This window comes from Perna viridis, chromosome 11 (genome assembly GCF_037379345.1).
Source record: "Perna viridis isolate PV_CMFRI_1.1 ecotype Kerala chromosome 11, ASM3737934v1, whole genome shotgun sequence".
In the NCBI taxonomy this organism is placed as follows: domain Eukaryota; kingdom Metazoa; phylum Mollusca; class Bivalvia; order Mytilida; family Mytilidae; genus Perna; species Perna viridis.
This window is the reverse complement of record NC_142455.1, coordinates 2,248,126-2,272,413: the sequence shown is the minus strand read 5'-3', so window position 1 is coordinate 2,272,413 and position 24,288 is coordinate 2,248,126. Positions and strand designations below refer to the sequence as shown.

Sequence of the window (24,288 nt, the reverse complement as noted above, 5' to 3'; positions counted from 1 at the left end):
GTACACATTCTCAGCTTTATTTTGACTACTTTTAATCATAATAAACACAAATAATGCACTTACAATGCATATGTCTAGGTTCAGTGTGTTTTTGGTACTACATAGGGGGGTGGCCATTTGACCCGGAAGTGGTTAGTGAGACCTTTATGGATGGGGAGTTATTTCCCTTTTATATAAATTCATTTATTTCATTTTCATATTGTGTTTACATATAAAGTATCTATTGTCAAACTTACAGGTCTGCATTACAGTTGCTATTGCTATTAAAAGCTTGCATCCCCCAAGTTTGGAAGGCATATAGGAATTCACCATGCCTGTCTGTCCATTTGTCTGTGCATTTTTCTTGTAAGCACAAACACTAGTTAAACTGCTCAAGGAACTTTTATGAAATTTTATAGGAAGATTGGATATCATGTGTAGATATGCATGGAAGAATATGATTATTACTTGAAGGCAAGGGAGGTTAGTAAGCATACATATTCACCACTGAACTTTGAACTCCATATGAAGCAGGGTGTACCATCTGTGTTGGCTTTTTTGTTGTATTTCTAGTTTTCAATTCTTCTACATGATGTCACTTTTTATGACTTGAGTGCCCAATATGAAGGCACTTGAGGCGTATTAGCATGAGTCACATGCACCTGCATGATTATGAAGCTGAGAAATCTGTTCATAATAAATCAAGAGTGATAACACAGTTACCAAACTGATTAAATCTAAGCAATGCATGTGGTTACAATAGCGCAATTATGTCTCCTCAGTATTCAGCCAGATCTTTACTCCAACATGCAGCCCAGTGGAAAATACAGAAACATTCACGATTGGTGGATAATAAAAAAAGATATTTTCATGAAAAAAATTGTACGAACAGTAAGGAACCAAAAGTATCGAATTTGAAAGCTAGCAGCCCATATATGTGTATTTTATGGAGCACTTAAGGCTTAGGGTAGCTACTGAAAAATGATGTTTGAAAAAGTATTCTCCCTTTTTGAACTTGAATTTACAGCCAAAAACGCCGCATGACGTGGTGGTTTTTATTTCAAAATTTAAAAGCTATATGGGTGACATTGCGTTAGATTAGAGAACTTTCACCCAGATCTATTTTTAGATTTAAGTGGTAGTGAGGACCCCCCATATGGAAATTGCATTGTGAATAATTGCGCTCTTGTATCCATGTGATAGCTGCTTTGAGATAATTATGGCAGTTTGAGTTACCTCCCTTACAATGTATGGTAAAATACTTTAAATCTCCCAAACTAAGTATCTTTGTTCTCAGTCCAATTTTTTTCATAGTAAGCAATGATGGAGAGAGAGAAATGTACTTTTTTTTTACTTTTTTATGCCTAAAGATAGTTTAGAGTGTGATATATATATATTTTTTTTTTTCAAATCCAGGAAAAATGATGGAAGTGTTTTTTTTTTATTTTATTTAATCCATGTAAGTAATGAGGCACCCTTAGTTTGACTTTGTTGGTTTCTAAAAACAAAAAAGGGGACATGTAAAATATATTATAACAAATTATATATCAAATTTTAAAAAGTTTACAACTTGTTAATTTAAAAGACAGTTTGTTACTATATATAAATTGAAAGATTAAACAAACTAGGATATCCTGTTTTATTACTAGTAGTAGACAACAAATCTGTTAATTTGTAGTACTGTGATAAAATAATCTTGTTCAGCTCCAACAAATTTGGATGATTTGACAATATAATGTAGGTCAGTACATTACACCTGTTTATTTATATTACATAGTATTGAGTTTTGAACTCAGGGAGTGGGATGCCCCTCCCCTTCTCTGAAATTGGGAAAAGATGATTATTTTCACATGAACTGATGATTTTTCGTACATCCTTCCCCAAATTATGTTCTGACCTAGTTTTGCTCAGCCTTAATTTCCATTTTCCCCACCCCTTACATGAAATCTTTTGACCCCCCCCCCTAGTAATCATGCTTAAATTTATTAATTATTGACCACAGAAATTACCCACACCCTTTTCTTCACATGTAAAATTTGCTTATGGCTCCAAAGTAAACGAGCAGATACTTAACATGCTGTTGCTGATGCAGGTAAAATAAGTTTCTCAGACTTAATTTTGATTATCCTGAGAAGTAGACTTTTAAGTACTTCTCTGCCTAAGAATCAAGCAAAATGAGTTTAAGATGAGTGGCTCATGAAGGAAAAAAGACACAGATATTTTATTGCAGTATCCAAGTATTTATACCTCATAAACTCCAGAAATAACCATCAAAGGGTTTGTAAAATATAGTTTGTTTGCTTTTAAGATATTGATGTGTCAAATTTAGTTTAAATACACTTTGGGAAAATGCCGGAAAAATTGTTTTGCACTTTTTCCCTATATAAGCAGTAAAATATCTATGTGACAGATGTTCAGGAAAAATTTTCATGGCTTTTCAGTGGTTTTCTATATATATATTGAATATATTGGAGGACCTGATTGCAAAAACTGATGTGCCACCCATTGCCTGATTCTTACTTAGAATGGTACTTAAGTAATTAGAAAATTCCAAATCTTATAAAAAAAAAAAAACAAAACAAAACAAAACAAAAAAAAAAATGGATTTGTCTTGTTCAATTCTTTGCATTGTAATGTGTGACACAGACAAATTTTACTGTATTTGCTTAACTAATGCAATGAGCTTGGTTTGGTCTTTATGTTTGTCCAAATTCTATGGCAATTATCTCAGTTTCAAATTTGATATGAGGCTATATATAGATGGAGTATATGTTGCTGTCCAATATTAACTACTTGTACACAACATGCAACTTTTTTTTTTGGACAGGTTTCAATTTGTGGCCACTTAAGTATCAGTCTTTATAAAAATCAGACAGGAGGTGATTTATGCATGTCAAAAAACCCACCGATTTCAGTTTTATTTCTTGTTCAGAAACCGTTATAGATCACATAACCAGTCTTAGTTTTTCATTTGGTTGTTGTGCTTTTGAGATAAAATTTATATAGATTGTACATGAAATTAGCACTTTGTAAGAGTTATCTTTCTTTATTTGGTTTGATTTAGTTGATTTTAGTGGGAAGTTAAAGTGTAGTTTTCTCAAAAGTACAAATCTAAAGACAAAAAGGACTATTGTCACATGAAAATACAGCATATGTAGACTGAAAAGCATCATCTGATCCATGGGTTTTTCTACACCATGAATCTCTTTATCATGGGCAGTGTCTGAATTTTAGATGGACTGGTACTTAAATAAAAACCAATAAACATGCAATAACAAAATCTTTCAAGGTTTCATTCCAACCCCTATGTGGAAATGGACATAGAAATACTGGTATCCATCCATCCATCTGCTTACTTTTGTGGAGGCAACTCCTTGGAATATGCTGAGCGGATTTTGTTCATATTTTGAAGGATAGTTAGTCAACTTTTGTAGTTGATCATATTGCACCGACCATTTTGATTAGACAAATTTAAGCGGAATTATCACATTAGATTTATGCACTTCAGTTCAATATTACCAATTTAAGCATGGATTTCCTATTTAATTTACTGAGATACTCATTAAAGAAATTTTGATGATAGGACATGCTTAATTCAGAGAAATTGTAAATTTCTAGTGAAGAATATAAAACCATTCACTTTTCTTTCCATTTTATTTTATACCATAATTAAGTAGCAGTCAATGTAAATTCTGTAATATGTGATACAACCCAAAAAAGGCTACATATCAGGAGTTGAAAATTTTTTTGGCAAGACCTGAACCCTAGACTTTTTCATCTTTTGTACACTAAGCCCGATATTTTTATTTTTGTTATTGAGTTGTTTGATGGATCTTTATAACTGTATAATCATTCATTCCAATCTGTCTGCTCTTAGGAGGTAATTCACATTAAAAATCCAACAGAATCTATTGTATTTTAGTGTCATTTACAGAGTTATCGCTCTTAGTTTTGAATTCTACAGTACATTCTATACAATTTTTGTCTCCTAAGAGCACGAGTTATATGGAAAGCCACATGTTAATTTCTGTTTATTATTTACTATAACAATGTAAACAAAATATCAAAAAATGTAGGCTTTCCAACCGTGAATCACATTTTGCATGATTCTTAGCTCGAGTACTACTTAAGTTCTCTCAGGAAAAATTTCAACATAATTTTTTTGGACCAGTTTTAAAATTTATGATTTTTTTTTTGTATGAAAACTGATTAAAATTATTTTATTCCCAGTCATATTGAAATACATATGAACCATGATGTGGTAAACTTATTTTCCTAAATAAAATTTATATATTGTTTCTCATGTAGGTTCTAAACACATGAAAAAAGATACGAAAATATATGATGCCATTATTCCTGTATGTGAAGAGAGCAAATGCCTGTTTTTTGCCTTTATAAAAATTTGCATCTGCTTTATGTTTTTTTATCTAATTATTTTCAGGATCCATTTTCTGGTACTGTCAACAGAGCTAAAATCATGGAAGGAAACAAGAAAGTCAAGTAAGTTGACAGCTCAGTGGGGCAATTTTTATTTGCCCACTTTTTGTTGGCTGTGTTTGGTATCTCTGTATCTGTCTGTCTGTGCTCATGCTATTGTCGGTAGATTGACAGTTCTGTACAGCAATTTTTATGTGCCCAGCTTTTGGTGGCTGTTTGTTGGTATCCCTCTGTCTGTCCATTTGTCCTCATGCTATTACCGGTAGATTGACACTTCTGTTACAGCAATTTTTATTTGCCCAAATTTGTTTGCTGTGTGTTGGTACCTCTCTGTCTGTCCATCTGTCCTCATGCTATTACTGGTAGATTCACTGCTCTGTACAGCAATTTTTATTTGCCCAGTTTTGTTGGCTGTGTGTTGGTACCTCTCAGTCTGTCCATCTGTCCTCATGCTTTTAGACTGATAGCTCTGTAGGGCAATTTTATGTACCCATCTTTTGGTTACTGTGTGTTCATTTCCCTATGTCTGTCCATCAGTCCACATGATTTTAGATTAATCACTCTGTAAGGGCATATTTAATGTGCCTATAATATGGTAGCTGTGTTTTAGTATCCATCTGTCCATATGTCCTCATTCAGTTAGATTGACAGCTTTGTAGGGCATTGTGTTTGTGCCCATTTTTTGTTGGATGTGTGTTGATGTCCCTCTGTCTGTCCATCTGTCCACATGTTGTTATTTTTGACAGCTGTGTAGAACAATTTGTATGTGCTCATCTTTTGATGGATATGTGTTTGTATCCCTCCGTCTATCCATCTGTCCACATGTTTATGGATTAGTGCTCTGTAGGGCATTCTTTTTATATATGCCCAGCTGTTGCCAGTTATGATGTACTATACCACTGTCCATTCATCCCTTTACATGCTGGCAGATTGAAAGCTCTATAGGTGAAAAAAAGTATTGCCCCACAAATGAACTTGGGGATAGATAGAAATTACCATGTCTGTTTTTTGTCTGTTCACATTTTTTGTTTTATATGCCAGCTGTCTGTCCATCCATCCATCCAGATATGGTATGATAAACTGTATAACTGTATTAAGGTACATGAAAATTTTCTTTTTGAATGGTTTGTATTTTGTTGGAAAACAGCTCATTCATTTTTTTATCATGTTCTGGTCAACTTTTATATATCATCAAACAATTTTAGGGATATTTATTTAATTGAAGAAAGCTCTCTTTCCCTGGTGATTGTTTTCTGATTGTCTTTCCATGACTATGTAAATTTGAACAATAGAAAAAGAGGAGGAGTGTATCGTGGGTTATATTGCAAAAGAGTAATCAAGGGAACCAAGATTCAAGCATAAATCAAAAGAATGTAATACAGAAACCAGACATGGAAAACAGACACACACAACAAAGAACATATAGTAACTAAAATCATACATACAAAGTAACAAAAGTAAATGAGCAACTCGGACTCCACTAAAAGGTAGGAGCATGGACCAGGTATACTGGTAGGTTAAGCATCCTCTGCTTTTCTAGAAACTCTGGCCGAGTTACTCATAAAAAGTCAAATCCAGGGTAGTCATACTGTTTCAGTGCTCTGTAAGGATCAGGCAGGGGTTGAATCATGGTATTATAGGGTTATTGCATGAATACTGGTGAATATTGTCCTGAGCAGAATATTATATTGCACGAGCTTGCGATAACCCTTTTATTATATACATTGTAGTAATAAATATTTCAGTTAACATTATACTAATTTGTTGGATATAATGCATTTGACAATGTTGTATGTGTTTTATGGCACTAGTTCAAATATGATGCATAATAAATATATGAACTAGTGCAATATGAATTTATGAATGTTTGATAAATTGTAGTAAAATTGAAAGGAATGCATTTTTTGTTTGCATTATTTGAAAGAAAAATGGAATCACAATAACTGTGACTAAACACGGAAATATGTTGACCCATATAAAGAGGTCATTGGCATTTTTATAACAACCTGTCAATATCCCTTTCAGCCATTTTTTTAGCAGATGACAACAGTGCAATAAATTTAAAAATGTATTCGGAACGTCTCCGAATTTTTCCAGATACGAATGAAAGTTAGCATGCAAATACCGGGATATATTGCATGCTTTGTTTTCTATTGATTTGAATAGGAAAATATTTATTATTACATAATAAAAAAGATACAAGTTTTTCCATGAAATCATGTGAAAAACTAAAACTGATTATGTGATTAGAAACTGTTTCTGAACAAGAAATAAAACTGAATTAGGTGTTTTTTTTTGACATGCATGAATCACCTTCTGTTTGATTTTAAAAAAGAATGTTACTTAATTAGTTTCTTTATCTCATTGTAGAAAAAATTGGGTGAATTGTTTTGCCAAGTTACATGGATCAAATCTAGTATTCTACAAAGACATGAAATCATCTAAAAGTGTTCCTGGTTCACCCTATGGTAAACCTGACTTCATGGTACCGCTACAAGGTTGTCAAATTACCAAGGCAACAAAAGATGTTTCCAGTAAACGGAATGTTGTTGTTGTAAGTTTGTGGTTAGCAGTAGTCATGGAAACCTGCGTGTAGAGGTTTATTTGTGTGTTCTCCTGTGTAGAGGTTTATTTGTGTGTTCTCCTGTAGAGAAGTATTTGTTGTATGAAAGGTTTATAGGCATTTTCCTTATCAGAATCAGGAAGATAATTCATTTTAATTTTATCTGTACTGATAAGTGGAAATTTTACATTTTCAATAGAAATTTAGAAAGTTGTATTGTACTCTGTTATTTCAGCCCCACCATGAAAAGTAATTTATATTTGGCATCTGATTAGATTACATAAAAACAATGTGTCATGTACCATTGGAAGTGACCCTTGATCTTAAACTTTGACCTCAAGGTCAAACTCCATGTTTTTTGGTAATAAACTCTTGGCCAGGCTGTAAATTTTGTCTTTTGATTAGGGTTACTGATATTTGTCATTTGGGTAAATCACCTTAATCCATTTCATATATATGGCTTCGTTGCCACCATGGGACCCACAGAGAAGGATTCCATTTCAATGATTTCTTATTTGCATTTGTTTGTTCATTTGCAGCACATTTCAATGAAATTGCGTTTTCAAATCTGTGGTTAATTTCGTAAAAAATTGTAAGTGTAAAATTTTTCATAAAATGGGATTTTATAATGCTTCTTTCTGCTATTTATTATCATTACTAAACTCTAATTTTACATAGAAGATTTTTTCGGTTTTTGATCCTTCAAAATAAATAAAACATTGTGTGAGAATTTACATTTATTATAGCAATTTTAATTTAACTGATACCACTCTCAATACAAATCTAGGAAGAATTTATTCCTACATTACATTAATAGGTTCTATTTAATACCAGTGAACACCTGTTTAATTTTTTGACACAGCCTTTTAAGTTTGAATAGCTGTTAAAATTTCGCAATTAAGGTTGCTCTCAATGACAGATCTTCAAACATGAAAGACAGTGTCCAAAATATCACACAGGTTTAGGGTTAAATCATACCTGGAGAGCTATTAAACCACACAAAAACCTTGTATTGAAAGTGGTACCAGTCCATTTTAAATTGCCATAATGTTATCGTTTGAGTACAACCTTTTGTTATTTTTGTCATCTATAGAATTCTTTGTTTATGGAATTTTTATCCAGGAAATAGGAAGTATATTTAAATTAGTACAATGTATGTGAAGAGTTTCCTGTAATTATCTTGGTTACACTACATCCCATATGGTTTTTGTCATTTCCACCATTCATAGTAGAAGATGGATAAAGACATCTAGTTTACATATTGAACAATGATTTAGTGAGTTTTATATGTAAAGAGCCAATGAGTCTCACTGAGTTATAAAAAAAGACAAAAAATAGCACAAGAAATGTCTTTGATAGTTGGATTGTCATCAGCAAAAGTGGTAGATGCCATCTTTGCTGTAGTGTATTTTAGGGAAAGTATTTTTTCCATAGAATAAGTAAAGAGTCGCCCAGTTTTTAGCAGTTTATTACCATATCTTCTCCAATTTTAGATTAACACAGCCCATGGTGACCAGTACTTGGTCCAGGTTGAAGATGACAAATTGTTCCAGAAATTACACATACAGTTAGAGATTAAAATTAATGAGCTGGTGAGTCAAATGTTTTAATTAAGTTTGGTACATGTGGCTTTATTTACTATGAAGGAACATGTATTTGATATGCTTAAAAATTAGTATTTTATAAATCATTGTTAATAAGGCAATGTCTTCACATTTGTTCACAGTGGTGGAAATTTCTAGCCTCTGTGTGTATTGTTTTGTTTTTACTTTCAGTTTACATTTATGTTGCTGGAGTATATACCAGCAACTATTTTGCTGTACCTGTGTATGTTGTTGTTTTAGGGCCAGCTGCAGCCTGCCCTGTGGTGTGAGGATTTCCTCATTGTTCATTGAAGACCCCTGGGTGGCTTTTAGCTGACATTTTTCATCCAAGTGGGGTTATTGTCTCTTTGACATATTCTTGTTATATGTGAGAGTTTCCTTGTCATTCATTGAAGACCCATTGGTGGCCTTGTGCTGATATTTTAAATTCTGTTGGAGTTATTGTCTCTTTGACATAATCACCATTTCCATTCTTGTTATAATATATTTACCAATGTTATTCTTTTTTGTTTCCAGGGCAACCAGCCAGGAGAAGGTAATGCAGTATTTTCGTTAGGGCCCCCAGAAATTGAGGAAGAAGATGAAAAACTGAAACGAAAAACTTCATTTAAAAGACGTATGACTTTGTGCAAGACATAGTTTTGGCTTCTAATATGTCTTGCTTCTACTCACTATAGGATCTGTTACTCAAGATATAATATTTGCCTTCTTAAAGCATATCTAAAAATGTCTTGTCTTTCTGTTATCCATGCAGAGGTGGTGTTTAACATTCTGATCAATGAGAAACATGAAACATTTAGCTTAGGCCAGTACATTATAGACACAGGCAAATATTGTTAATGTGTAATTCATGTGATTCAAGCCTCATATGAAATTAATGAGATATTTATATGGAATTCAATTCCCATGAAGGCTAGAGTCACATGAAAGTTATGTTAATCTTTTCCCACTATATATTTGCTTGAGTCACATGAAAATCATGTGAAATTAAAATTAAATTATTTTGCTGGTTTAAGGGAGTAAATTGCTGCATTTTTCGATAAGGCACTCCTTTGTTTTGGGAAATATTTAGATTTTGTGCCATGGATAGTGGCCTATTACCTTGAACTTTGCATTCAAGGTCAGACTCCATGTTTTTTAGTTACAAACTCTTGTCCAAACTGTAACCTTTTTGTCTTACGAAGTTGGCTTTTGATATTTTGTATGTGGGTAGATCACATGAAAATGATGTTTATCATACCATGGATAAAGGTAAATCCAGCATAACAAAATCTTGAAGTACAGGCCTGAAGCTTACTGGTGGTGGATAATTATAAATCTCATGATACACATGTAAAGCACTTTTTGTAAGGTGATGAACTAATCTTTACACTGCACATAGATTTTACCTCTTAGTAAAGGGTAGTGGTTTGAGATTCATAAAAAGGTGGGGGGTGGGGGGTCATGTTGTATTGGAATAGAAACAAGTTGCTTAAGCATTAACTTGGGTGATGTGGTTTTATATTATACTGATTACTTACCAATTAAAATGTTTTAAAATTTTGGAAAAAAGTACTTCTCAATTAATAGTATTTGGAATTAATAATTTATAGTTGCCAATTATTTTACAATCAACTGACGTCAGTTTGGTTTTTTTAGCAGTCATGCTTTCGAGAAGTAAATCAGGTATTTTCAGTCTTGTTTTTTTGTACTATGTAACCCAAAATAATTTTTTATTGGAAATTAATCTGCCTGTTTATTATTATTCAAATGATATGATGACAGTTGTTTTGGCATGATAGCATATATAGTAGGTCATTTTGATGGGTGTAATACATATTTTTTTAATATCCTCTACACTTCTGTTTTTCTTGAGGAAGTTATATTTTTATATGAAAAATATTTTCATAAGAAAAAATTTATATGATTAAAAAAAACAACAAAATTTACACCCAATTAAAATTTCCAACTTTACAGATGATGTGATAGTTATTCTGCATGGATACAGGAAGTTGATTATTTAACTTTTCCTGAAGTAATATTGCCTCAAGTTTATATTCCTCCTTGCATGGAGCACACTGCTCTTATATTTCATCACATGACACAGATAATAGTCACATAACTTAGAAGGAATGCAGCTGAATTAGTTACTATAAGGCACTTGTAGCTTCTTTCTAATATTCATTTTCAAACAATATTTTGCCAAAATTTTAATTTTCTGGTTTTGGACCTTTGGATGAACTGTATTGTAATTATGCTTATAAATTAGTTTCTGTAATGTAAAAAAAGACTTTTTGTACCCATATAGAATAGATGAAATACAGCTAAATGGTAATCATAAAAATCGCACAATTGTGTATTGGTTTTCTGTTTTGTAGTGTAAATTCAATTATTCCCTAAAATTCCAAATTCTAAAATGATAATTTACAATGGAAGTCTTCATTGTTTGTGCCTTCAAAACCTCTGAATTGTCTGAATTTACTTTCAAGGTTTATAAGTACATGTATGTTATCACATAGCATATTAGTTTCACTCTTAGATTGAATTCACTAGAGAAGCATTCTTTTATTCAGTGCCACAAAGTCTGATTTATATACTGTGGTGTGTGTGCAGGTAAAACTGTACCATATGTTTTTCATGTATTTAGGTACCATTCTGTGTAAGAATCAGGCAATAAGTGGCACCTTGGTCTTTTTTCCTTCAGATACATCTAGAAAACAATTGAAAAGCTATTAAAATTTATCCTGAAGCATTGATGACATAGATATTTTTTGACTGCTTATATGAGGAAAAACTGCAGGAAAATTTTCCCGCTATTTATCAATAGTGCATTTCAAGTTAATTTGAACTATCAACATCTTAAAAAGGCCAACTTTACAAACACTTTGACAGTAATTTCTTGAGATTATGAGGTATAAATACCGGGATAATGTAGTAAAATCTCCGTGTATTTTTACTTCATGTGCCACACCTTATATATATTTTGCCTGATTCTTAGATGGAGAAGTACTTAAATCACATAGAAATGTACAAGATATGTTTAAAAAATCAAATGGTTTAAATATGAAGTTATATGTTTAATATTTGTGTATCATATTAGGTATATACCTATGTCTATATACCTATGTTTATATACCTATGTCTATATATCTATGTCTATCCTAGTTAATATAGAACAAAAATATGTTTTTGGAGGATGCACACTGAAACTTGTATAAAAACTGGTGTTTCCATGTTTTTCACATATGTAGGGTAAAACATATGTTTATGATGAACAAATTTAGTCATAAAAATATGAATGAAACCATCTGGTAACTGTGTTTTCCATAGGACTTAATGAAGGAAAACTGTATTTTATGTTTTCATGTTTTGGAACAATGGAAACTCACATATCCCAAAATTTTCTGTCTTCATATTCATTAAGTCCTATTGCACAACACAGTTACAAGATGGTTTCATTCATATTTTTATGACTAAATATTTGATATGGGATTCATTTTACTTCATGACTTTGAAATTAATTATCAATTTAATATTTTTCATTTTTCTAAGAATCAACATATTTGTTATAAATTAGAAAGTTTCCATTTTTATTATCAATAATTTATTAATTTATGTTGCTATGATATATTTATTAAATAAGAGTAAAAGTATTGAAACTCTCAATTTATGTTTCCTTTCAGTATTTCACAGTCGTACACCATCCAATGTCAGTGGAGAAAACAGTCTGGAGAAACCAAAATCTAAATGGTTACAGAACTTCTTCACACGGCGTCCAGCTAAAGAATTGCTGGAACAAAAGGGCATCATTAAAGGTATAATCTGCGATATATTTATTTTTCTTCAGGTTGCTTTAGTTGAATTCTTTCTGGAGACAATCAAACTTAGGTTTTTAAAATGTGAGCCATGGTCAGCATGTTAAAATATGATTTTACTTTAAAGAATGAAGAAAATATTTGAAATCCAAACTGTCTTTAGCGAATGGAGAATAGGTTACTTCCGTGAAATTTGTGAAAAACTTGTAGAAAACAGGAGAAAATTAAAGCTCATATGTATATGAATCAATGATCAATCACTCAAAACTGGAGAACTCTACACTCTCCTTTAGGTTTGAAACATGTAAAAAACTTATATAAGTAAATTAGGAGATGAAACTGAATCAATTATGACGATTTGGAGGTGACAATAATATTGGTGGTGGCAAATTGAGTTTGCTTGCAATTCACCAGCAAAACATCTTAAAATATATACATGTATACCATTGTGAAATATAGATTGAAGCAAAAATTTTTCAAAGACAGTATTGTTATCATTTGCAACTGTCGAATATATTTAAAAAACAATTAAAAATCTTTTAAAAAAGTCGGTGCATGTGTACTGTAAAAAATATATTTTAAAAATATATTTGTCGAATATATTTAAAAAACAATTAAAAATCTTTTTAAAAAGTCGGTGCATGTGTACTGTAAAAAATGGAGACGGTCATGGAATTAACATTCGGAGATTAACGGTGTTCAAAGAAATTCCACATTAAATTAAAATGTATATTGCATAGGAATTTTGAAATAAGAAGTACCGTACAATTTTTGGTACAAAAATTTTTTTTTCAAATACTTTATTTACAAGCAATTAGATTTTAATAAAATACTGGAAAATAATGGATAATCATATCATTTGTTACTAGGCCAGTTGTTTGTTTGATAGTAAACAATGCAATACTTTAGATAATATATTGTATTACAGATGCTATGTTTGGTAGCGAGCTGAAGATTGTATGTGATAGAGAAAAAGCTAAGATACCAAAATTTGTCATGAAGTGTGTGGTTGCTATAGAAAAAAGAGGTAATGTTTTCTGCTATCTTGATGTTAGATGCTTGATTTTAATTTGGTAGATGTTACCTCAACAATTTTTTTTTGGTTTCATGAGAATGGGTGCAAATCTTTCATTGAAATGCATGGATATTTATCATTAACAATGGCTGAGCGTTCAGTTCAGTAATAAAAGCAAAGGATCTCTCTGTGTACATGTATTGATAAAAGTGACAAATTTATATTTGCCGCATGGTAAAAATGTTTGGAAAATTGATGAACAGCAGATTTTCCATTGTAATGCAGTGTTTGGAGATCCCAGAATTCCCAGCAGTAAACAATATAACGCAGATCAGTTTTCTGATTTCAATACGTTCTACATAAAAAATGTTTGGAAGGAAAATGAAACTCGAACAGAGCTCACAAACTCTTTTTCAAAGTGACTATATGGCAAATTTTCAGAGAAATATATATTTTCCTTTGTTATTTAATAAGTAAAAATATATTAAGCTTGCCTGAGGCTCATTGATTAATGTTGTTGAAATTAGATAACTCCAAACTATATCAAGCTAAATGTAATTCCCAGGTGTGATTGTAGATTCTACATTCTAATCAACCAATGACTACAGTTTGCAATGTTCGGTCCAACGTCAAATAATTTCGTTGTTTTCTTAGGCCCTCCGGTAATTTTAAGGATGCTAAGGTATTATGTGATACCCTCTGAAAAGTTGTATCATGACGGTTTCCAGATGATAACTTGAGAATCAATCGATGAATTTTTACTGACATTTTGCACAATTGTTAAGTACCTTAAAATACAGGTTATGTATAATTTTCAGCAAATTCTAAAATGGGGTTTTCAGGTTATGCCATTTTGAACATTTTGCCATTCCTCTTTTTTTCAGCATTACATGCCGGGGTATTACTTCATGTTCCATTATAGCCCTATGTTTTACTTCTGAGATTAAATTCTATCAATATGTGCATAATACCTTTATCACTGTAGGCAAAAAAAGTAAAAGTAAAACTTAATGCATCAGGGTTTTTATTTCTGTTATGGCTGGTGAACTAAGAATTTAACTTTTGCTTTAAAAAAAAGAGGGTTGATGACATATACATATATTCTAGGTTTGGAACACGATGGAATTTACAGAATCAGTGGGAATCAGGCCACAATTCAGAAACTCAGGTTCCAAGTTGATCAAGGTAAACTTTAGTTTTCATGTTTCCTATAAATGTGTAGTAGACCTGATTTGATTGATTAGTTGTTTTCTCAAATATGATTGCTTAATGCCTTTCATTTCATAAAGATTTGAAAATATGATTTCTTTACAAGTAAGAATGATATTTTTTTTTTTATCACAGAGAAGTTTGATATTTTTATAACCCCGCTCCAAATGAGAAGGGTACACTGCTTTGTCCATGTTTCCATCTGTAACAGGTTTTTTACGTCACAGTTTCCTCAGAAACTGCTCATCACAGCAGCTTGAAATGTTAACACATTCTCCTTGTAGGTATACCACATGGTGGGATCCATTTTGGACAACAACCTCCTGTTTACCGAGGACTTTGTTATTTTACCTTTTACCGTGATTTAAAGCATAGGTCCAGAGATAACAGATTTCTATTTTTTATTACAGATAAGTTTCATCTTTTTTAACAGATAATTTTGACTTTTTTATATTACAGATAAGTACGATCTTGATGCAAAGGAGTGGGATGTTTATACATTAACAGGTGCTCTAAAATTATTTTTCCGAGAATTGAAGGAACCTCTGCTGACATTTGCCATGTTCGACAAAGCTGTTCCTGCTCTAAGTGAGTTTAAAATTGCTACAATGTAATGCTGGCAAAGAGAATGATTTTGACTATCCTGATTGACAGGGTTTATAAAAAGCTAATGAAGCATCCTTGAATAAAACGAAGAAGGGCAAAACTAAGGAATTGTTTTTAGTTGGCTGAATGGTTTTTGATAAAAAAAATAAGTTGGCCTGAATTGTAGTTATGAACCAAGCTTTAATTTGCCTGAATGGTTTTTTTTTTATTTTTGCATCAAGCTGTTTGGATACACAGGCAAAATTATTACATATAATTTTCACACAAATTTCACATGATTTTCACCTGAATTGAGCAGATAAACCTTATGACAGAGTTTGCATGAAATTTGGATGAATCAAGCCTTCACATGAAATAATATACATAAGTTTTAATTTTTCAGTGAAAGATTCCAATGCTGAGAGGCTAAAAATATTTAAAGACTGTGTACATAGTCTGCCAAAAAATAACTTTGAAACCTTCAAATTTCTTGTCCATCATCTCCTGAAGTAAGTACAGAGTATGTCATAGGATAAAACTATGGAAATAATTTGAATTGGAACACTGGAAACTAGAATTATGTAAGACTGCATAGTTAAGAAATGATAGAAGAAAAAATACCTGATGTTACCTTAGCTAACTTGTACCCTGTGTGTAGCATTTGTGTTGGTTGAATCTCAACTTCCTGGTATCTCATTGATGAAATCATAAGTGTCGGAGGGGCATCTATGGACACATTTCTTTTGGGTTTTTTAATGTCATCAGAAAATCTTCAATTAGAAAAGAGTGTACTGAAAAAGATAGATAAGAAACAACATTTGTTGGGATATATTGGAATAGCCATGTCCATCGAACTGTCTGTCTGCCCATGTGTCTTTGTATTTATAAACCTTATTAGTGCATTTTATTTTGAGAAAACAACCCCAAAGGTGTTTACTTTGACCAATTCACTGTACTATTATAATTTCTGTGACTTTTGCCTACACCGTACATAATGTGATTCTGTACATAGTCCCAAATAACACAAAGTTCTGGATTAAGTGGATTATTTTCGTAAAATACAGTAAAAATATGGATTGCATCAAGTCAGCAATCTCAAGAAGGAGTCATTTATAGATGTTCATTAGATCAGATTGGATGTGGGTAATATCCTGAAGACTTGCAAGGGGAGATAATCAAACTTAGATCAGATAGGATATTGGTAATAACCTGTAGTGAGTCACCTAAGTTTTAGCTTTGGTGATGATTTCAGTGTTAAATAAATACTGATATTATTTGTTCTGTACTGCTTGCGAATAGAATTAGAAAGCTAAGGTCTGTGCAAATCTTTTGATGAAACTTTTTTGAAACTTTCTTTTTCTGATGTGAATAAACTTTATGTATATTAATGTATTGCCTTGTTTTTCAGAGTTGTAGAATTAAGTAAAGAAAATAGAATGGAAGTGCAAAACATAGCCATTGTATTTGGACCAACTTTGATCTGGCCACAACATGAAAATAATCACTGTATTGCTACCAATATGGTCTACCAAAGTCGTATTGTGGAGTATTGTCTGTTAGAACATAAGTCTATTTTCAAATGAGTGAAAAATAATTATATTCATTTATTTACAATTGATTAACAGTCATGTGGTATGACTGAGTGAAACAGGAAATAATGGAGCAATGCAAAGGGCCATCTCAAAATACATATTGGTGCAACTGATTGGTGTATATTTCACTGATGAGACAACAGCTTTGAATGAAATGTTAAATAAAAAGAGAAATTAATTATTGGATGTGCTCTGCAGTTTTTGACAATTTTGCCAGTTCCATCAGCCCATGGTGGGAAAACACTTTAATCTTTTGTCCTGATTGATTGCTACATAAGGAAGTTTAAGCTATATTAAATATACATAATAGATAAACATCATTTTCCCACCAATAGCTGAATAAAAATTGAATTTTTAATTGTATATTGACATCAACTGAGATGTGTGAAAATGGCACAATTTTTCTGGTCTGTGGGTACTAAAGGGTTTTAATTGATTTCAGTGTTCATTTTCAAGTTTACTGTTTATCTTTTCAAATGTGTTTTTTCACATATAACCATTTTTTGGTAGTATTTTTTAGATTTTATTTTGCAACTTTCACATTCATCATGGTGCTAGGTGCAATGTTTTGTAGCATAAGCTGATACAATGAGTTTTATGGTTATAGTTGAAATTAAAGGTCAAAGTTTTTGTTGACTGTTGAAAATAGGAAACATGAAAATACTGTATTTGTGATTGGTGTGGCTCAGAAATGTTGATTTTTTTATGTAGAGATATTTAATGTTATTACTGCTTTTTTAGAGCATGAACTTTAATTAGACCTGTACATACGAAACATCCCAAGTTTTCTTAGGGAGTGCTCTGACCTTCAGGAAATATATACACCATGACATAGGGATTATTGTAAAATCCAATGAACTAGTGTGTACTCAGAATTATTTTCACAGAAAAACCCCAAATTTACATTAATGACTAAGTTGATGAATCTGTTATTGATTGTTTTTTTTTCTGCAAAATGAAAATGTGATGAAATTTATATAGTTATTGTTAAAATTGTTATAAAATTGTGTTTACATACATTCCCTATTGTGATAATGTTCAATATATAGAACATACCTGAAGTTTCATATATATATATATATATATAGAAGATTCCATAAGGTCAATATATAGAACATTCCTAAATATGATATATGGAACATTCACAATTACAATATTTAGGACATTCCTGATATATTGATGTGAAGAGAAACATTCCTGGTACAGCCCTTCTATTGCATTATTAAATGATTCAGCTCAGTAAAGAAATAGAGCATTAGTGTGTCCTGGTACTCTGTTGAATGAGATGTTACCACAGGCATTTGTTTCTGTAAATAGATTGAGGATACACCTTACTGAACTAAGAATGGAGCAATACACCCCTCCTCCCAACTGATTGAAACAAGTTTCTGTGAATGAGGGGGATACACCATCTTTCTAATGTAATAATGGAGCTGACCCCACCCCCCATTGATGGAAACAAGTGCCCGTGAATATTACCTTAGATACCTTAGGACCAACAGAAAATTTTAAACTTGCATATATTTAAGGAGGTAAACCTAGGGTAAGGGGCACAACTCTTAAAAATCATTGGAACGTTTGTATTCAGAATTTAACATTAATCGTATGTTAACATCTAATTAACTTGGATTCCTTTTATTCTGCTTCAAATGAAAGTTTGAGAGGCTTTGGTGAAATTGAATATGATGCAAACATATCACTGATTTTATGAGTTATGCCCCATACCCTAGGTCTTCCTCTTTAAGTGGTTAGATTTTTGAGGAGGAAAATGTACATTATTATTTCAAGAAAAAGCATATCAGTTTATAAATGTATCTAACTGGCTTCTACTAATAAATGTATAGCCATATTTATGCCAGATTTAAAACATATTTAAAAATATTCAACACTTTTTACAGTTTTCCAATTCGGGCCTTATTCTCAATATACCTGGTATGTTCTTGATTAAAGTACTCAATTTTTGTGGCGTTTCTTTTTTTTTTTATTTAACAAAATCTTCCCCTGTCTCCTATTTACTATTATTTTACAAAAATTGTAAAAAGCAGAATATGTAAAAATAGCATACTATAATTATGGTTTTATTTTCAATTGTTTATAATTTATAATGGCCAAGTTATTTAATATAACGATGAAAGAAATACTATTACCTATTTGGGTATTTGCCCCTTTATGTGTGGGTACAATATTGTGAAAAGCCTATTGAAAAGATCTCGGTATTCTTAATTTTGTATTTATTTGCCATAATCACAATTTTTTTCTCATGCGACCATCCCCCCCCCTTTCTAGCATATGGTACCTGGTAACATGACTTGGTTTTACTCCCTAGGTATAAGGCACATCTCCTTACTTTGCATCAACCCCTTTTTTCATTACAAGATTTCCACTTCCTCCTTCCATATAAGTGTTGGATAGGACAAATGTTTATCTCCCTTGATTAGTTATAGTCACCTGTAGTGCCCCCTGGTGACATATTGTTATTGTTGACTTTATAAGATAGTTTAAATAATGTTATAATTGTTTAAGTAAAAGTCACTGTAAGCATCAGGCAAAATGGGAAAGTTTTGAAACAAAAGTCAAAAATGCACACTGGTATGGTGATAAAACTTCACTTTAAGAAGTTTGTTCTGTTTTAATTCACTTCTCTTTTATCTCAACAGCACTGGATATATTCAATCATTTTACACTAGAATGTTAGAAAATTGAGGTTTTTGATTGAGTTATCTCCCTGTGAAATGTTCATTAGCAGAGTATTTCAATTGTATGATATCTAATTCAGCAGCATGATTAGGAACATAGAGTACTCTGATAAAATCGCAACATTACACCTTTAGAGTGGTTCTTTTTTTTTTGTTATCTCACTATGTTTCATCCACTTCCTGATTCTTACAGAAACTGACATTAAAGTAAGATTATATGAGTTGTATTTATGTAGACAGCAAATTTTTAAATACATGTATTCTATATTTTTTTCAATGTGTTCATAAGTATTTGTTTAAAGTCATTAGATAATATTTAATGGTAGTTTTGTTTGATCTTAGAGAAGAATGAAATTTTAAAAAAAATCATACTTAATAAAGTACTTTTCTGTGTAAGAATCAGGCAAAATGTGTTTAAGGTGTGGTATCTTAATGTTATACTAGTATTCATACTCATAATGTCCAAAAATAACGCTCAAAGTGTATGTAAAGTAAGCCTTTTTAAGGTATTGATAGGTCAAATACACTATGGATAAATATATATCTATATATAACTAGCTAAAAGGTATCTACATCACAGATGCTTCAGGATAAATTTAAGTAGCGTTTCGTTTGTTTTCTATATGTGCTGAATGTATTTAAGGCAAAAGAAATCCAATTAAGAAAAATGACGCATCACCCACTGCCTGATTCTTATACAGAATGTTACTTAAAATAATTAAAAGTAATTTGTAGTAATGTACATACCTCATAACTTTCAAGAAATCTTAACTCTAATACTTTCTGCTTCTTTTTAATGGATATAAATTAAATTTTTTTTCATGCATTTTTCAGAAATAGTGTTATATTAGATAGTAGAAGATTGCTTATAATATCTAAACTATATTGTTCTGGTTGAACTTCCTTGAAATTTTGTTTTTGGTTCTTACGCCTTAACCTTTCTTACAAGTATGCATCATTATTTAATCTTATCGCCATATCAATGGAATTGAAACAAAATGCACTTATTTTGGAGAAGATGGGTATGAACAATGGAAACACTCCTTTTCAATTTTCTTAGCAGGAAATAAGAAGATAAAAAAAGAGACCTCTATCCTCTTTTGTATCCATGACAAATAGCCCAAGAACCAAATAATAACCTTTGAATAGCTTGACAAATAAACTTAGAACTAAACAATTATCTATGAATGGCCTAAACATATTTCATAAATTCATTCTCAACAAAATGAGTTGAAATCTCTATAAGAGCCATTGAGGCTTAGCTGTTTGTTTAAGTTCTATTGATAAATGAATGAAAATCCAAAATAGTCATTTCTACAAATAAAAAAAAATTGCTCCATTTCTAAAATAAAGTGACTTAATTTGATAATTGACTTTTTGATCTATGAATCAAAGCTGACTGTCAAATTCGTTGCACAATATTTACTGTCAGTCTTATGAATAAAGTACCGACTCAATTTTATAAAGTTAAAAAGAAATGTTTTATGATTTACAAAAAATAGTTGTCGTAACAATTTCTTAGGATCTGACGGTTTAAGTTGACTGTCAACTCGATATACTGGTATATGAATTTAAACAACGACTTAGTTCTATAATTTTACATTGATTATGAAAATTTTCATGAACCAAAATTTGATAATTAGCCTTTCAAGTTAACAAATGTCTTTCAAATTGACTGTTTTTCCTTTTTTATTAGCATAATTTGTATCAGGAGCTATTTCCTTTTCCCGGTGTAAAAGAAGACAATATTGATCTATTAGTACTTAATGATCAAAGTTTATCGCAAAAGGTTAAACATATCGTATTTCCAATGAGAGAATGAGAGAGTTTTGGAAAAATATGTTTCTCTTAAATTGGTCTCATGGCATACATTGATTCAACTGAGTTTTTGATTTTCTTTTTGTCAGACATATGTTACCACTTATGTGACTGCATAAATTTATTATTAAGTCGCTTTAATATCACGCCATAGAAGGTCTAATTCTATTGGATATAAACATAATCATTCTCTACTTTAATGAACATGACAATTTTTCCAACTGGCAGGGTATTGAACATTTTGTTAAACGGAACTGATTTTGGCAGAATAAACTAACTAATCAGAATAGATGAAATTCCCAAGGAATTAAAAAATACTATGTGTAATCATTTGATAACAGACCTTTTTAAAACAGCGTCTAGATTGAGATCAATCCAAATAAAACCAGACTTTGTGTATTTTTTACTTTTTATTGTTTCCTATTATTCGTGCAACAAAAATAAGAATACGAGAAATCAACTATTTTCATTACAATAGATGAAACGTTTTCGTGAGTGACTCAGTTATATATAACTAGGGTAATCATGTGTTTCTTGTTTCGATGGTAAGGATGCAACCTTTTGATTTTTATGGTTGGGGCAAAAAACTGATGAATGGAAGGAGGTTAATGGACCGTTTGATGGGTGTTGAAAAGGAACTGCTTCTCAGGGTTTAGGCGATGAAGGTTATACTAGTAGATAGGATTTAAATACGATCAAGAAGTACGTGTAAAGGTTCAATGAACTGTTATTTTTTATAGTGCCTAATTTCCTTTTTCTAAAATAAAAGTTTGATGAAACAATCATATATTTTGATGTTTTGTTTTATGCTTGTAGTATATACAACACTTCTCCATTTTATATAAAAAAAACTACCATAGTGCAATATTATTTTCAGATTTCCTTCCATGCCCCACTCAACGAAAATCAATTGGTTAGCATCTCATATCCAGCCCCATTCATATATTATAAATTGGGCGATTCCGGTTGACCAATAAACTCATTAAATGCAGTATGAATCCGTATTTAATATCATATACCATTTACAGTTGTTTAAATTACATTGAGTTAAACAAACTGTTTTAAAACTTGATATTATTACCTCTTAAACATTCCTAGGGAAATTTAAGCGTTATCTATTCAGTTTATCATATTCAAAGTAGTTTTTGACACATGCGGAAATTTTCCTGATGTGAATTTAACTTCTATGTTTTGTTGTTATGTTCACATAATTTTTATTGTGAATTGGACATTCACAGAGGATTTTTCTGTCTTGTTTTGTGACACGAACCAATCATATATAATTGCTGAATCTTCAAGTAACTTAATTCACAATTTTCTATATGGACATATTTTGTTTGTGTAATGTTTAACTTATCTGTTTTTCTCTATAATAATATGGAGGTTTAATTATATCTCAAAATATTGATTTGTTTCTATTTGTGAGAATGTTTTATTTCAATCATTTGTTTAAGCAGGAATTATTATGTATATATGAAATAAATGAATTATAACAGATAGCTTTCCATATATTTAATGCCTACAGATAAAGACAAACAATGAATGAAAAAATAAAGAAAGGTACATGCCAACAAAATATTTATTTATCATCCTTCATAGAAAAAAGTGCATTTTAGAAGTTGTTTACTTTGATCATCCGTAATCTGACTTTGTTGTTGTCACATTAGCAAATAGCTCTGTCATTGCTCTGCCTTATTTCGATATTTTTTTATTGAGAACTTGTGCTGCACTAAAAGTGTGTGTGACCTCAATATAAACAGAAATCAGGTATGATCTAACACCCTCAAGGTATTGATCAGTATGTCAAAAATATTGGCATTGTCGTTACTGGTTGCAATCCGCCATGGTGCTGTAAATGGTCTCTAAATGTTTATGTCATATTAACAAGTGAGAATTATCTCCCCTGTCTTATTCAGAACAACAACTCTTCTGATGCCGTTTTTGGCGATGTTAACTGCGCCTGGTTCTGCCAGTCCTATCAGAATTTTTTTATATTCAAGGAATGCATATTTGTCAATAATTGAGGAAAAATCTTGGGATTGTATAATTCTCCCCTCTTTTTTATTAAGTTGTAGAGATCCTCCCATGCAAATTTTCAATTTTCTGTTTATCCCTCCGTTTATTTATTGTAAGATTAACAGCTCTGTACGGCAAATTTCACCTGTCATCTTTTGGTTGCTAAATGTTCATATCCCTCAGTTTGTCCATATGTCCATATACTGCAGATTGTCAGTTTGGTACATGGAGATATCGTTACATGCTCTTGGCGAATGTTTTATCTCTTCATCCATTTATTGTATAATGACTTATAGCTGTATTAAGGGATTATAATTTTATAGTAAATTGTTTGTATTACGGGATTATAATTTTATAGTAAATTGTTGTATTAAGGGATTATAATTTTATAGTAAATTGTTTGTATTAAGGGATTATAATTTTATAGTAACTTGTTTGTATTAAGGGATTATAATTTTATAGTAAATTGTTGTATTAAGGGATTATAATTTTATAGTAAATTGTTTGTATTGTTTTAGAATCCAGTTCTTTTAATTTTTCTTGTCTTCTTGATCACTTTTATATATCCTAAAACAATTTGGGTGGCTTTTGATATTGTTTATCTTCATCCAAGAAAGCTCTCTTTCATTTGTGACAGTTTTTCTGATTGTCTTTCCTTAGCTATATTAACTTAAAGAGGGGGCTGTATCATTAGTTATTGCAACTGTCTCAGTACTGTTATCTACAAGAATCAGGCAATCATAGTGAAAACAATACAAGTTTTTCCATGAAATCTTATTCAAAATGTCATCTGAAATATAGAAATGCATTAATTTTATTAAGTGTCAGTAATTCGAAAAATAAATTATATAAATGACATTGCGATTTCATAAATCAAAAAGATATTACTCACTTTTCCCCTATCATTCTTTTGTAACTTTTAACTCGATTTTCTACATCCTCTGACAATCCTAAGACAAACTGTCAAATCGTTTTCATCG

At 31.2% G+C, this 24,288-nt stretch overlaps 1 protein-coding gene across 13 annotated transcripts in view; it reads left to right on the top strand.

Moving 5' to 3' along the window:
• LOC148602297 (rho GTPase-activating protein 15-like) overlaps positions 1 to 22,787 on the top strand; it is a 52,473-nt gene extending 29,686 nt beyond the window's left edge. For 7 of the 13 annotated variants that reach the window (XM_088553472.1, XM_088553470.1, XM_088553480.1 and 4 more), the window contains 10 exons: positions 4,421 to 4,479; positions 6,787 to 6,970; positions 8,473 to 8,571; positions 9,100 to 9,199; positions 12,246 to 12,377; positions 13,306 to 13,404; positions 14,500 to 14,577; positions 15,061 to 15,189; positions 15,590 to 15,695; positions 16,595 to 22,787. In XM_088553472.1, coding sequence (XP_088409598.1) covers positions 4,421 to 4,479; positions 6,787 to 6,970; positions 8,473 to 8,571; positions 9,100 to 9,199; positions 12,246 to 12,377; positions 13,306 to 13,404; positions 14,500 to 14,577; positions 15,061 to 15,189; positions 15,590 to 15,695; positions 16,595 to 16,769 — 1,161 coding nt within the window. In that variant the 3' untranslated portion in view covers positions 16,770 to 22,787. Of the gene's footprint in view, positions 1 to 4,420; positions 4,480 to 6,786; positions 6,971 to 8,472; positions 8,572 to 9,099; positions 9,200 to 10,221; positions 10,249 to 12,245; positions 12,378 to 13,305; positions 13,405 to 14,499; positions 14,578 to 15,060; positions 15,190 to 15,589; positions 15,696 to 16,594 lie in introns of all 13 variants that reach the window. The other 6 variants (XM_088553479.1, XM_088553476.1, XM_088553473.1 and 3 more) reach the window with 3 other exon arrangements.
• The last annotated feature ends 1,501 nt before the right edge of the window (positions 22,788 to 24,288 follow it).